This window comes from Gracilinanus agilis, chromosome 4 (assembly GCF_016433145.1).
Source record: "Gracilinanus agilis isolate LMUSP501 chromosome 4, AgileGrace, whole genome shotgun sequence".
NCBI lineage: Eukaryota > Metazoa > Chordata > Mammalia > Didelphimorphia > Didelphidae > Gracilinanus > Gracilinanus agilis.
The window spans coordinates 436,612,109-436,626,167 of NC_058133.1; the positions used below are offsets into that span (position 1 = coordinate 436,612,109).

The 14,059-nt window shown below is 38.4% G+C and overlaps 1 protein-coding gene across 1 annotated transcript in view; it reads right to left on the minus strand.

Moving 5' to 3' along the window:
* WDR27 (WD repeat domain 27) overlaps nt 1-773 on the minus strand; it is a 302,935-nt gene extending 302,162 nt beyond the window's left edge. The window contains exons 1-2 of the mRNA XM_044675486.1: nt 594-773; nt 39-180 (exon numbers count right to left, since the gene is read on the minus strand). Coding sequence (XP_044531421.1) covers nt 39-180; nt 594-773 — 322 coding nt within the window. The remainder of the gene's footprint in view (nt 1-38; nt 181-593) is intronic.
* Nucleotides 774-14,059: the final 13,286 nt, after the last annotated feature.

Here is a 14,059-nt window from a genome sequence, read left to right on the forward strand (position 1 = left end):
TTTTTTATTTTAAAACTCATCTATAAAACTACATTTACCTTCTAGTATTTTTTCTCCACATTCCATCAGGTTCCAAACTATAACATAGTCACATGATGCAGAGCAGACAAGAAGTGGATTAAATCTGTTTCCAAATGTCACAGCAGTAATTGACTGATGATGCCCTATTAAGTGTAATGGCTAAAAATATTTAACATATATCAATATTACACATCATTACATAGAATGAAAAGCAAAAAAAATTCAAAACTCATGAAATGGAATGTTCTCAGTAGTATTTAATTGAATACTGCTTAATAACCAAATTTTTCACTGAATTCAAATACATCCATGCATACTCTAGGCAAGAGCCACATCCCACAAATATAAAGAGATCAACCATAGCTTTTAAGATTTAAAAAAAAAAATAAAACACCTCTGGATTTTGAAGCTTGTTTCAAAAGCCCCTTTCTTCTCTATTTCCAAAGCTACTAAAAGTTATCTATTTTGTTCATCTTTAACACTATATGTAACATGTCATGTTACACATTATATATACTTTTTGTGTCATACTCTATATGCATAAAATAAACACACTGTATGGTTATAAATACCTGATTGAAAGGGCTCCATATACAAAGCTCATTTCCATTTAAGGGGAAAGCACAGTAATGTTGACTGCAAGCAAGTTGAACATGAGATGCTGATTCTTTAGATTCAATCAAATGTCTTTCTTGAACTATATCACCAACATAGTTAATCTTATTAGAAGAGGTATAGTCTGTATTTTCCATATTAAAGCTGAAAATAAAAAGTTACATAGTTTCTATTAAAATATTTAAAGCACTTGCTCTTCTTACTATGCCTCAAGAAAATTTATCATTCATCTAATTAGTGCAAATATGTTTCTAATACTTAATTTGTACTAGCGTAGTAGAAATTGAAGATATGGGTTCAAGTTCTGACTCTATTTCACAACCTGTGTGACATAAACTTGGTTTTTTATTTTTGTTTTTTTTTAATCTTCACAATGAGATAACTGCCCACCTCCAAAGGTTGGAAGGTGCTTTCTATAGTAGGGTGAAATGTGTGCTTTATGCCCAGAAGATCTGAATCAAATGTAACCTCAGATACTTTCTAGCTACATGAGTTTGTGCAAATCATTAACCCCTCTTAGCCTCAATTCTTCGCCTAGAAAGTTGAGTGGCAGGAGGAATGGTTTCCTGCTAAAAATCTGATTGCTTAAAGATCTGATTTGCTATTAATAAAGTCAATTAATTATACACATAAATATGAACATTTTGATAGTTTATTAGCATGTCATCAGTAGTAGTTGTAGATTTATAAGTGGAATATGAATAAAAAGTAATATTTTTAGGTAATACTATACCACCCAGAATTATCAAATAAAATTTACCCTTTCCACAAAAAGGTAAAATTATCTGAACTACAAAAATGTGCTTAATTGATAACCCCATGTCTCTTCTGTCTAATCCATTTTAAACTCTTCTACCAAATTATTCATCTGAAAGTACAACTCATATCATATCATTCCCCCTTTCAAAAAACTTCACAGTAATTACCAAAATAGTCAAAATGCCTAGGTTTTCAATTAGGCACTTTTGAAGGTTCATTATTTTACCTAGGATTTAACTATCAATACCTAATTTTATGCATTAAAACAGAAGGACTCTTCTCTATACATAAATTTTAGTGTCCTTTAGCTACTTTTAGGATCCAATTTTTAGGTTATGGTTCAGTAAATTGCTTTCTGTTTCAAGTTTTATTTAAATAAACTGAATGACCTTCCTCATTCTGGAAATAAGGTATAAAGAGAACTAGTTATTTTTGATTAATAGGAAAGGGAGACATGAGTTGAATTATCAGTTGTTCATTTTCTTAAATATGTTATCAGGGTGGAAAAAATTTGACCTGACATCACATCTCTCCTAACAACATCCAATCTGGCATTTTTTTGATGCATCTGTCAAGATTTTAAGACACACCTACCTAATAGCTCTCACTGTTTACCTATAAATCAAGATGGCCAATACAGAGCAATTGGTGCCTGCCTGCCATTCAATTTATTTCTTCAATAAATAAAAGCGATAGCTGGCATTAAATTAATTCTTGGGTCATCAAAGCGGCAGTATTCCCTTGGCGATTATTTGCGGTGTAATACTAGTTCAGTTTCTCTATCGCTCGGGCTCTTAATTAAAAGGCCCCCCTTAGAATGTAAGCTCCTCGAGAATTCCTGGTATTTATATTCCCAGAGTTTAACAAAGTCCTTGACACTTTGTAAGCGCTTAATGAATGCTTTCTCTATCGACCCAACAAGGGATCCTAGATTAGACTGAGAGAGGAAGGCGTGAACTTGATTTTTTAATAATTTCATAACTGGATTTCGGTATAATTGGTTTCCTGTGGAATCCTAGGTATTTTCTTTTTTGCATCTAAAGATATGATTCTGAGTAGTGATCTCTATAGACGGTCCCAGATTGCCCACGGCAAAAAACGGGTTGAACCCCTGCTTAGGGGCTTAGTAAACCCCTCCGGCCGCAGGTTTGCAGGACCACGAGAGCAGGAAGGGAGCCAGGCGGGTCCCAGCTAGGGGAAGAACGGGAGACAGGATCGTTAGTAAGGAGAAGAATGTAGAAAGATAAGGGGGAAAACGGAATTTTCAGAAGCTACATAAGCCTACGACTCCTTCACCTGCACTTTCCCCGATCCTTTCCCAAGAGAGAATACAGAGGCGCCACCCGAGGGGTTTACGATTCAAGCGCGAGTGTACGGAGAGTCCCCGCCTCTATATCCTAGGCAACAAGGACGCCAAGGATGGAGACGGTGTGCCAAGAGGGACAAAATCATTTTGTGTACAAGGCGACTGCTTTCAGATGGACGCTAGGGCGGCGTTTTCTACTGGTCTCAAGTGTTCTATTCCAACCATGTGAAAGCTGGAGGCAGAAGAGCCTGCAGGAAACCTAAGTGCGAAACCAAAACCTGCACCTCTGACTAGCTTGGAATATCTTCCTGGGGCTCGGTTCTTAAAGCTACACTTAAGAGGAAGAATTCCTTCGAGATTGAGAGCCGAGAAGCTTTATCAAAGTTGCTAACCTCATCAACAATCATGGATTCATTTATCATCTCTATGCAAATAAAACTAACTCTATCTCTCTCTCTCTCTCTCTCTCTCTCTCTCTCTCTCTCTCTCTCTCTCTCTCTCTCTCTCTCTCNTTAAAATTCTTGGATAGACTATTGTGGAACTTACTTACCTCTCCTTCTGTTCCTGGGTATTGAAGGGGGTAGTTGTCTCTCTCTCTCTCTCTCTCTCTCTCTCTCTCTCTCTCTCTCTCTCTCTCTCTCTCTTCCATGGATTTCAGCTCTATCCTCTCTCAGAGACTTACAGCCTAGTATTTCCAAATGCCTATTGGATATTTCAAACTGAATGTACCATAGACATCTTTAATAGATCCAATCTGTTGCCAAATCTCATCATTTCTACCTGTAAAGGGGAAAAGGAAGAAATGGTTTGCAAACCGGGAGTAGACAGGAGAGTTTGCAAAGAGGGATCTTGTAGCATGCCATGGAACTTTATAGACCCTATTCTAGAGTGTGGGGAAGATATAAGAAAGGACACAGTAGGATCAGGGGAGGCTTTTGGTTCCTGTCCTTGGGAGAGCTTGGAGTGATAACTTCCTGTGACTGGCATCTGTATGGCTGGCATCTGTGTGAGCCAAGTGGGAGTTTGCCCACCTTTTCCCTGTGGAGCTAAAGCTACCTGTCCTACCAACTCTGTTATCTAAATGTGTTCCTGTGACCTGAAAGAGAATCCCAACTGCTGTAAAGATTTCTGCTGGCAAGCTACTCCCTGTTTGCAAAGCATTTCTTCCTTTTCCCCTTTACATACCTTCACAACATCTCTATGATGTTCAACTGAATTGTTTTGAATTTGAGATTTTTGAAATTATTTTAAATGTCTTATAGCTACATAATAATTCTTTGGTTCCCCCTTCACTGTAAAAATAGTATCCTCCAAGATAGTGTCTTTTGTTCTATTCTGTCTAAATTTTCCTTGGAACTACTGCAAGATTTAAACTAAGAGGCTATCTGTTCAAATTTTGCCTGTACTACTTCCTAAAGGATCACAGGATTATGAGTGGAAAGGACTTTTTATCATATACTCCAATTCCATTCATTTTTTAGATAAGGAAACAGACACAGAAAGTTGAAGTGCATATACAGATTGAACTGAACCAAGTCAGGATTCAAACCTACAACTAAAATTCAGGGTTCTTTTTAGTCACATGTTAGTAGGAGTTTGGATCAAATTATTAAACCTTTATAAAGCTTTTTCTTCATCTATAAAATGAGAGGGTTAAATAGTTTGACTCTAAGGTCTAGCTTTAGAGACTTTGATATTTAAAGTTGTCATCTTCTTGCTTAACTTCAATTATTACTTCAGGGCCAGTAACTCCCAAATACTCACTTCCTGCCTCCTTTCATTGGAATTCTAGTACCATATTTCTACTTCTTTCTAGAGCATTTACTCTTAAATATAATGTTCTAGGGTACCATCATTTGCTCTTCCCAAACCAACTCTTTTTCCAAGTTCTATAATTCCAGTAATGTTAATAATCTTCTGACAATTTCTCAATAGAGGAACTTATGCAGGTCATTAAGTTATATGGTAAAAACCTGAATTGGGAATCAGGAGACCTGGAATTTAGTATTAGCTCAACCTAATTCTTAAATAAATCACTTTAGCACTGAACAGATCACAAACATTTGTGGGCTTCAGATTTCTTATCTTTTAGATGAGAGGACTGAATTATATAACTTCCAAGTCTGCTGCTGTCACATCCCAAGATGACAGCAACTCAAGAGTAAATGGGTCAAGAACCACTGTGATAAGATACTTGACTGATAGGTATTGAGTAGAAAGAGATGGAGAATGGCAGAAAATATCTGTCATAGTATAATTTGACACTAGTCAGATACCTAAAACCCTGACTAAAAAAGAGGTAATGGAGGACTGATGAATGAGAATTCTTTCCCATAAGCATACACAATGTTCTGTTTACTGCATGCCCATATGGAGACTGGGTAGGCCTTTTCTGAGGCATGAGTAATGGAAGGATTCTGCTCCTTGACTTAAGAAACATATGCAATATTCTATATCTGGTCCGCATCATATCTTTTTAATTGGCTGCTTACCAGAAACTGAATATGCATGAAAAAGTCTCCCACATAAGTAACATAGTTTTGTTTCCTGCTTAGCTGTATTGAAGTGAACAGGCAAGAACTGATATAAAACTCCCAGTGGAAAAACAAAAAGAGGTAAGTAGCACCAGTTTCTTATCATCCCCAACCTGGTCAACATGAAGTACGTGGTCTCTTCTACTGTTGCTTCTGTCCTTATTATATCTATTCCTTTCTTCCTTAGATAAGGGAGTAATGGATAAAGAACAAAATAGAACTGCTATGACCTTTGCAAAAAGTCTGAAGACAGAATCTGGAGAGGTTCAGTAATAGGAGCCTGTGCCAAGGTTTGAGGGCAAGTAAGCCCAGGGAGGAGAAAAGCCCCAAGCAATCTGCTGGACCCAGGGTAACAATGGATGAATAATAGTCAAGAGGGAGCCATTCATCCCTCAACTATGGTGTATTTTGAAGTGAAGTAGGGGGAAAGGGGCAAATGCTTTGTACCAAATGCCTTAAGTTTAAGTCCACTCTACCCAGGGACTGAAGTGATATAGGAGAAAGTATGCCACCAGATTTGAAGGGGAAGTGTTTGAACTTCTGTTCATGTTATATCTTCTTAGTAAATATCCTTTGAAAAAGTTCATTTGCATTCATTCATTTAGTGATACTGGGTTACTAATCACTGATAAATGATCTAAAAAGGAGAAAACACTGGAATGAAAGCTTAAGTCAGTTGCGTTTGAAAGAAGTTTAAGCCTTCCCAGATGCCCCTTGAGCCCTAAGAAAAAAAGAGAAGTAGACAGCTTTGTTCTTGGGTACTATACTCATCAGTGGGATTGAAATTGGAAAAACACTAGAGTTTCTAAAGGTTACACTACAGACAGATAACTAGAAAGGATTTCAAAAAGGCCAAGTTGAAAAGGAAACAAAAAATGAATGTTGAGAATTTATTTTGGAGCAACAACAGAGGATCAAATGAGCTAATCAGGAAAGAGATGAGATGAAAGGATAGGAAGAACCTGTCATTAGAGGACATCAGAAGCTGAAATAGCAGCAACAAAAATATAGTAAGATCCAAAGGAAACCAAAATTAGAAAGAGTTTGCTTGGTCTATGTCCATACCTCTTTTTACAATGAGTCAATGCATGACAATCACATTCCCCCCACCTTTTTTTTTTTTTAAATCTACTTTGAGATTCAGGAAGCTGACTCTTTCTCTTTCTATGATTCTTTGTTCTTTGACTCCTCCTTTTCACCACACAGTAATCAAACCTATTGCTTTTCTGATTTATCTCTCATTTTCCATTTATGCTACCCCTATCGCCACTACTCCAGGTCCTCATCTGATATAATTTTAATGTATTATTCTCCCTTCTGTCTAATTCTATACCTCAAACTCCTTCACCATCATACTTGATTCCCTTCTCCCTTGCTCTAGGCTTAGAGGGAAAAAGTGGGTCCTCCCAAGACCAGCCCTGATACTTGTGCCTTTGATCCTATCCTCTCCCTTTTCCTCTAGCAATTTACCCCTTTGGGTGTAACCTCTCTGTTTCTGATATTCAATGTTTCCTTATCCATTGGTTCTTTCTCCATTACCCACAAACATACGGAGATGTCCTTAAAAAAAGTCTTCACTTGATCCTGCCATCCCCTCAAACTGTTACCCTATATTCTTCCTACCTTTCACAGATAGTCTACTAGAAAAATCTAGTTATAGTCATTACTTCCTTTTTGTCTCACTCTAGTTTTAAACTCCTTATCTTACTTATAAGTCTTTTTCTTCTCTTGACCCTGTTCCTGACTTCTCCTAGACTTCAAAACCATAATCCTTTACTCATGGTTTATCCTGAAACTTCCCTCAGTGCCTGGGAGCCTCCTCTGTCCTGGAGCAATTTACCATCACTTCTGCAAGTCCTGCCACCCATCTCCCATTGGCAAATTTCTCTTGAAGTCTCCATTTGTGCAGGAGTCAAAACTGATCTCCCTTCATTCTCCTACCCCTGTCCCTGACTTCTTCTGTATTTCAAATATTCTCTGAGTAAGGGACCATCATTCCTTCCTTTCCATGCCCTGCTTTTCAGATGTCTTTTGTATGATATCTTCTCCCATTAGAATATAAGCACCTTGAGTATAAGGACTGTCCTTTTTGGCTTGTATTTTTATTTCCCATCACTTACAAAATTTCTCAATATATTTGTCAATATGTATGTCTTTCCTTTCTTTGTTCCTTCCTTCCTTCGTTCCTTCCTTCCTTCCTTCTTTCCTTCCTTCCTTCCTTCCTTCCTTCCACTGAATCTGTCTATCACATCTGGGTTGGAAGTAGAATGGATTATTCATGGGTCAGTTCCACTACTGTTCAGCCTTGGAGTTTTGACTTGCTGTTTCCAACCAGATTAATTCACCCCTTCTTAAGCCTGTTCCCTGGGGACTCATAATATTGGTTTCAGACCTAATATGAAGACCTTATCAGGCTGTGGTATAAAATCTAAATTCCTTACCCTAGCATTCAAAATATATTGTAATCTGAACCTAAGAATATTTACAAGAAAATACTGGTTGGATAATTTGGTCTGTTTCCTGGCTATAGTTTAAGAAGTATTATACCTCTGAGCAAGGAGGGAAACCTCAGGTCTTTATCTGTAAAACTGACATGTGACCATGCTCATGATGTGGCTGTCTTCTGTTTCTGTCATGTTTATTCTTTCTTGATCTAAAGTGAAGGACTAGGCTTGTGAGCTTTGAAAAGTAGGCGAGTAGAGGAGTGTGGGTAGGGGTTTAAAGGACAAGGGCCTAGGATATTTTTCATGGTTCCATTTTCTATAAGGCCACCCCTTGCTCTAGATTCATTCTCACAGTGAGAATTTAATCACTGACCAAAAAGAAGGAAAAGAAATTTAATCTTCTCATCATAAAAGGAAAGCTTAGTTCTTGTAGCAAACCAGAATGCAGAACTTACAGGACAAAGTCTAGAAACTTGAAGTAAGTAGGAGTCACTCCTTTACCTTCAGGTAAGGAAATAAACTGTCTTTGGTAAAGCTCTTCCATGTTTTTCCCAGGGCTTTAGTCCATTTTAACTCAGATTTAACTGAAATTTCCAGGTTCTTTTCTACACAGGGCATTCCCAAAATTTTTCTAGAAGTCTTTATACCATAGTTCAGTGATGGTGAACCTTTTAGAGATGGAGTGCTGGGACCCATCCCCACCCACTAGACCAAGTACCATACCCCTCCCACCCCCACATGTTTACCCCCCCACCCCACATAGGGAAGGGAGAAAGCACTCCCATTGGGCTACTGGGAAGAGGGGTGGGTGATGTAAAAAAATGTCATCAGGTATGGTGGAGAGGGGGAAGGGGAGGGGAGCAGTTCTGTCCAAGTTTCTCTGTCTTTTTAGTAATGAACTCTGGGGGTAGGGGGTGAGGAGGGAGGGTGGCCAAGTACCCACAAAAAGCGCTCTGCCTATCATCTTTGGCACCTGTGCCTTAGGTTCGCCATTACTGCCACAGTTGATTCTTTTGGAGGTTCAAGCAAATTTCCTGAGTCTCTATCCCAAAGAGCACCTAAAATTTCATATATATATATATATATATATATATATATATATCCCAAAGAGCACCTAAAATTTCATATATATATATATATCCTACAAGAGCAATCATTGTAGAATTCCAGACAACAAATCAACAAATAATGGGACAAATAGGCTTAGTCATAAGTTAAAGAAAATGGAATCAGATAATCAGAGAATAAATGTGTTTAGAGTTTTCTCTCTCAAAATACTCAGTACTGTAAGAAAATATAAGTAAGGTAATGGGGTCACCAGGGATATTACAATAAACTAAGTGGTTTGTGGGAACACACTCTAGGATTTATGAGAGACTGGACCAGGGTGAAGAGTCCAGAGTTTATTGGATTTCCACAGGAATGGCAGTTGATCTTAACTGTCACCCAGCTTCCACTAGACCAGAGTATAGTAACAGGCTAACAAGGTAAAAGGGACTTAACAGCTTTAATTATGTTAGACTAAAAGGTAGGAAAGGATTTCTATACTTAAAATCTAAGGGATAAAACCACAGGGCAATGGGAGGACTTATTCTACTCTTATCTAAGTGATCTAAACTAACAGGGGCCAAGGAGCTGTAAATGGAGTCTCTGGGTTTCTGCCTCAAACCTGGAACCTGCCAGGCTTGAGTACAGCTAGGGCTTTGTGGCTTTGGGATTCTCACTGCAATCCACTGATGATCTCTGGATGCCAGGAGTCAAGATGATCTCAGGTACCAAGTAGAGAGGGCTCTGCTTGAAGCACTGTCCTCCAGTTTTCAAACTTCTCCTCCTCTCTTGGCTCTGTAGATTTGTCCTTTTCTTAGATGCCACACCACACAGGATCCCAGGGGAAATCAGGAAGCAGGGTCTCCTTTGCTCTGAGGTCTCCCAGGCTGGCAACAATTTTGCCCACCACTCGTGGAGTCCACACTCAGGGCACAGACAGACTTCCTCCTCCTTCATTCCAACCTGGAATTCCCAGCTCCAGCTCCTTCCTGCTAGGTACTTCCTAATCAATATATAATCAATACCTAATAACCAGCTAATCTAATCTTACTCATAACAGTACTCAGAGAATCCTAGGCCAGCAAGCAACTGAACAAAGGGTACAGAATAGGCCACAAGATAAGAAAACTTTACTGTCTTGAAGAAGGAAAAAGAAGATAGAATTTGGTTGTCTCCCCTGAGAAGAAACATTCAGCTGACCCCCCCCTCTTTCTTGAGGGAGTTTGTATAATCTGACTCTTTTTGCCATAGACTATAAAAGCTTGGGCAGTTCCACTTCTCAGGGTCTTGGGCTGTACAGAGGGAGTCTTTGACCCTGATGTTATGATTTATTGATCTAATAATAAATGTTATTTTGACCTCAGAAAATTGCTTCCCAGTATTTTTTTCTTTTACAATCAATAATGTGTTGAAGCAACCAAAAAATCATACATAGACATTTTGAACTGCTATAACACATTTCAGTGAGATTCTCCAACTACTACATTTAATAGGGCTTGGCAAGGAAAGCATGCCATGCTTAATGCAAATGGACTTAAACATCTTGCTCTTTAGGGTTCAGAAGATGGGAGAAAGAGGGCTCATGAGTGGCAGTAAAAGGTGGAAAGGAATGAATTGGGCAGTGTTCAGAGTTAGTAATGTCCTAAAAGGTAGAATTAAAATTCAAAATGACCTGAGTAAGTCTGAAAATTTGTTAGAAACAAATAAGATAAAGCTTTTCAGAGATAAGCAATAATATTAGTAATATTCTTGAGGAAACTATTAATACCATGGGAAAATTGTTAGGGATCATAGTGGAAACTAATGACTGGTCTGCCTCACTGAAATGGACATTTAATAGGCATGTGGGTAGTACAGTGGACAGAGTGCTAGACTGAGGAATCAGAAAGATAGTTCAAATCCCACCTTATACATATACTAGTTGTGTGATCCTGAGCAAGTCACTTCACCTTTGTCATCTTTAGTTTACTCATCTTTCAAATGGAGATGATTAATAGCACTTCTCTTCAAATAAAGTAATATGTATAAAGCACTTTGTCAACTTCACAATACCATTTGTTACTATAATTATTGTTATCTGCAGTAGGCTACCTTTGGTTTGGCCTACACACAGAACGGAGACTATTCCTGTGAACTTATCAGTATTAAATGAATTCAATATTCCATGACATCTGGAGAAACCAGAGAAGGGGAGTTTCTCAAGAGTGTCAGGCAATGAATTTTGAGTGTAGTGGGGATGAGCACTGCTTCCCCAATTGTATTGGGAAGTGGACTAGGAGCTGGGAAATCCTCATTCTGGGGTTATTAAAATAAAGCATGGTAGGACAATCAGATTGAAGAGCACTAGAATCTGTCAGGAGTAAAAGGGAAGTTGTTCTTGGCTGGAGGCTTTTCTTACTGGAATGAATCTGTTTTCAAGATTAGATTTTTTTTAAATGGTCATTCATCTCGTACCTATAGGTGATGGGGAACTGATAGGGAGCTCATTGTTTCCTAGGAATTAGGTAGCTCAATGGATAGAATGCTTGGCCTGGAGTGAGGAAGACTCACCTTCCCGAGTCCAAATCTGGCTAAAAGAATTACTAGCTGTGTGCCCCTGGGCAAATCACTTGACCTGTTTGCCTCAGTTTCTTCATCTTTAAAATGAGCTAAGGGAGAAGAGGGAAAGAACATGAAATATGTAACTATGGGAAAATATTCAAAATAAAAATGTTTTAAAATAAAATAAAATGAGCTAAAGAAGGAAACGACAAACTGCTCCAGTATCTTTGCCAATTAGGAGTCACATTTATATGTATGCAACAGCAAATAAAATGCTTTGGGTATTATAGAAGTTTGGGTTACATATCTTTCCTGCCCAAATCTCTTCCATGACTCCCAGTTGCCATCATAATCCAGTCCTTTCTCATATATTCCTCCATGAAATCTTTGATGTTAGCAATTTAACAGGCTATATTCACACATATCTGATACTTTCCAGCCCCCATATCTTTGTTCCAGCTACTCTTTGTAACTGTAATCCCCTCTCAGTCATCTAATCCACTCGTCCTATTTCCTATCACCTAGCACGTGGCTACCTATCGTGCCAGGTTTCAGATTAGTAGGTACCTTGGAGACCTAGATCTAGCCAAGCCTGTTCATTTTACACATGGCCTGCCCCTTCCAGTCGCAGATCCCCTTACCTCTCAGCTATGCCTCCATGTCCAAGGTATAGTTAAAGTTGTCTATTCAAATGAATAGAACCCTCTTCTTCCTTCCTCTCCTCCCTCATTCACTGAGGTATGTCAGTGTGTGTTTTTGTTGTCCAGTTGTTTGTGACCTCATTTGGGGTTTTCTTGGCAAAGATACTAGAATGGTTTCCCATTTTCTTCTCCAGCTCATTTTACAGATGAGGAATGGAGGCAAACACGACTGATTTGCTCAGTCATACAGCTAATCTAAGGGGGGATTTGAACTCAGGTCTTCCTGCTTCTAGGCTGGCACTTTGTGCACTGTGCCAATAGCTGCCAGAGGTATGTCTTTGTCAGTCCATTAACAATTATTTAAATTAATGCCCATTAATGTGAAGTAAAAGACATTTGATGGAAAAAACATAATAAGATAATCAACAAGGAAAGTATCCCATAAAGAAAAGGGCACAAGATCGCTATACCTGTTCGATTCAGTGAGGCTGACTTCCTAGTTGTCACACAAACAAGACATTCCATATTTCTATTCTGGGTATTCTCTCTGCCTGACTCACATACTCGGAATGTTCTTCTCCCTCTGCTCTAACTTCTGTCCTCCCAGGCTTCCTCTAAGTCTTATCAAACTCCTGCCTTCAACAGGAATCCATCCCCAAACCTTCTTAATTTCTAGTGCCTTCCTTTTGTTAACTTTCTTATTTATCCTGTATGTAGTGTTGTGTGCATACACAATCTCTTTCATTAGACTGCAGGTTCCTGTGAGGGCAAGGGCTGTCTTTTGCCTTTTATTGTGCTGAGCATATACCTGGCATACAGAAGGCACTTAATAAATGCTGACTGACTGATTGATTTCCCTTGTGATCCATGGAAAAGAGGTCATGCCTCTGATAAATCATGCTTTTAGGATGGTGAACAAGCTGGGTGAGGCATGTTGCTGCTACAGGTATACAATTCTTTCTTCTTCACAAAGTAGTTTTTGTCATCTATGACTGGGCTGCTACTCCACAGAAATAATTGTTCACATCTCCTGGAAGGCTGCTTCTTTAGCTGTCTGGGGGGATTCTTCTTCACATGAAGAGTAATTGTTATTTTGTGAATTCTCCATGACTATTTTAATACTTCCCACAGTCAGGCCTAAAATCCTTCACCAGACCTACAATGGGGCCTTCAGGTAAAATGAATTCTTTTTGATAATTCCTCAGTAAAAATTCTCTAGGCTTAACTTGATATTTAAATTGGAGTAAACAAATTCTTTTTTTTTTCTTGAAGTTCTAGCCACACAAAACACCTTGGTGTTTCAATTAGTTTTCACTTTATGGTGGATGGGGGGGGGTAGAATTTGTGGAGTTTATACCCATTATCATCCCCTTCCTTCAATCCTCAAACTCTTCTTATCTCCTAATTTCATTCCTATTGCTTTTAAAGTCATATGCCTCCCATCCAAAACCCATGATTTTTAAAAAGCCCTTCCTAGATCCTACAATCCTTGTTAACTATTATCCTGTGTGTCTCTCCTTGCTTTCTGAGCCAAATTTCTTGAAAAATCTATCTCTACTTCTCCATTTCCTTTTCTCTCACAGGCTAGGCACTGCTGTGGCTAGAGTGCTGCATCTGGAATAAGTCAGGAAGACCTGGAGGTCAAGGAGAAACTGTTGTAAAGTGGTCAGAGATTGTTTTAAGACCAATTGCCTGAATTGAGCTAATATAGACCTTGAAGAATTGAGGAGAGTAGCAGTTTATGTATTGAATGGCCATAAAAAGAAAGATGAGGAGAATAGTGACTTAAGAGTGACATTAAGGAGAGAGATTAACAGTTTAAAGGAGGAAATTGAAAGAGAAAAAGAAAATAGAGTAGTGCTCATAGCCTCTTTGCAAGAATACACAAAACATCAATGTGTAACTTCTGTGGGAAAAGGGGTAATGTTACATAATGTTAAACTGTAGAAACTGGAACCAGGTACTCAATAACATAAATTTTAGAAATAATGGGAACTCTAAGAATAACAACTTTAGAAATAATAACAATTATAGAAACAACAATAGAAATGCATTTAGAAATACTAATCCAAATTAGACAAACCTTTGATTTTGCAGACATTGATATCTTAACACCAGTTATCCCAGTCCATTTTCCCCTACATAGTAATA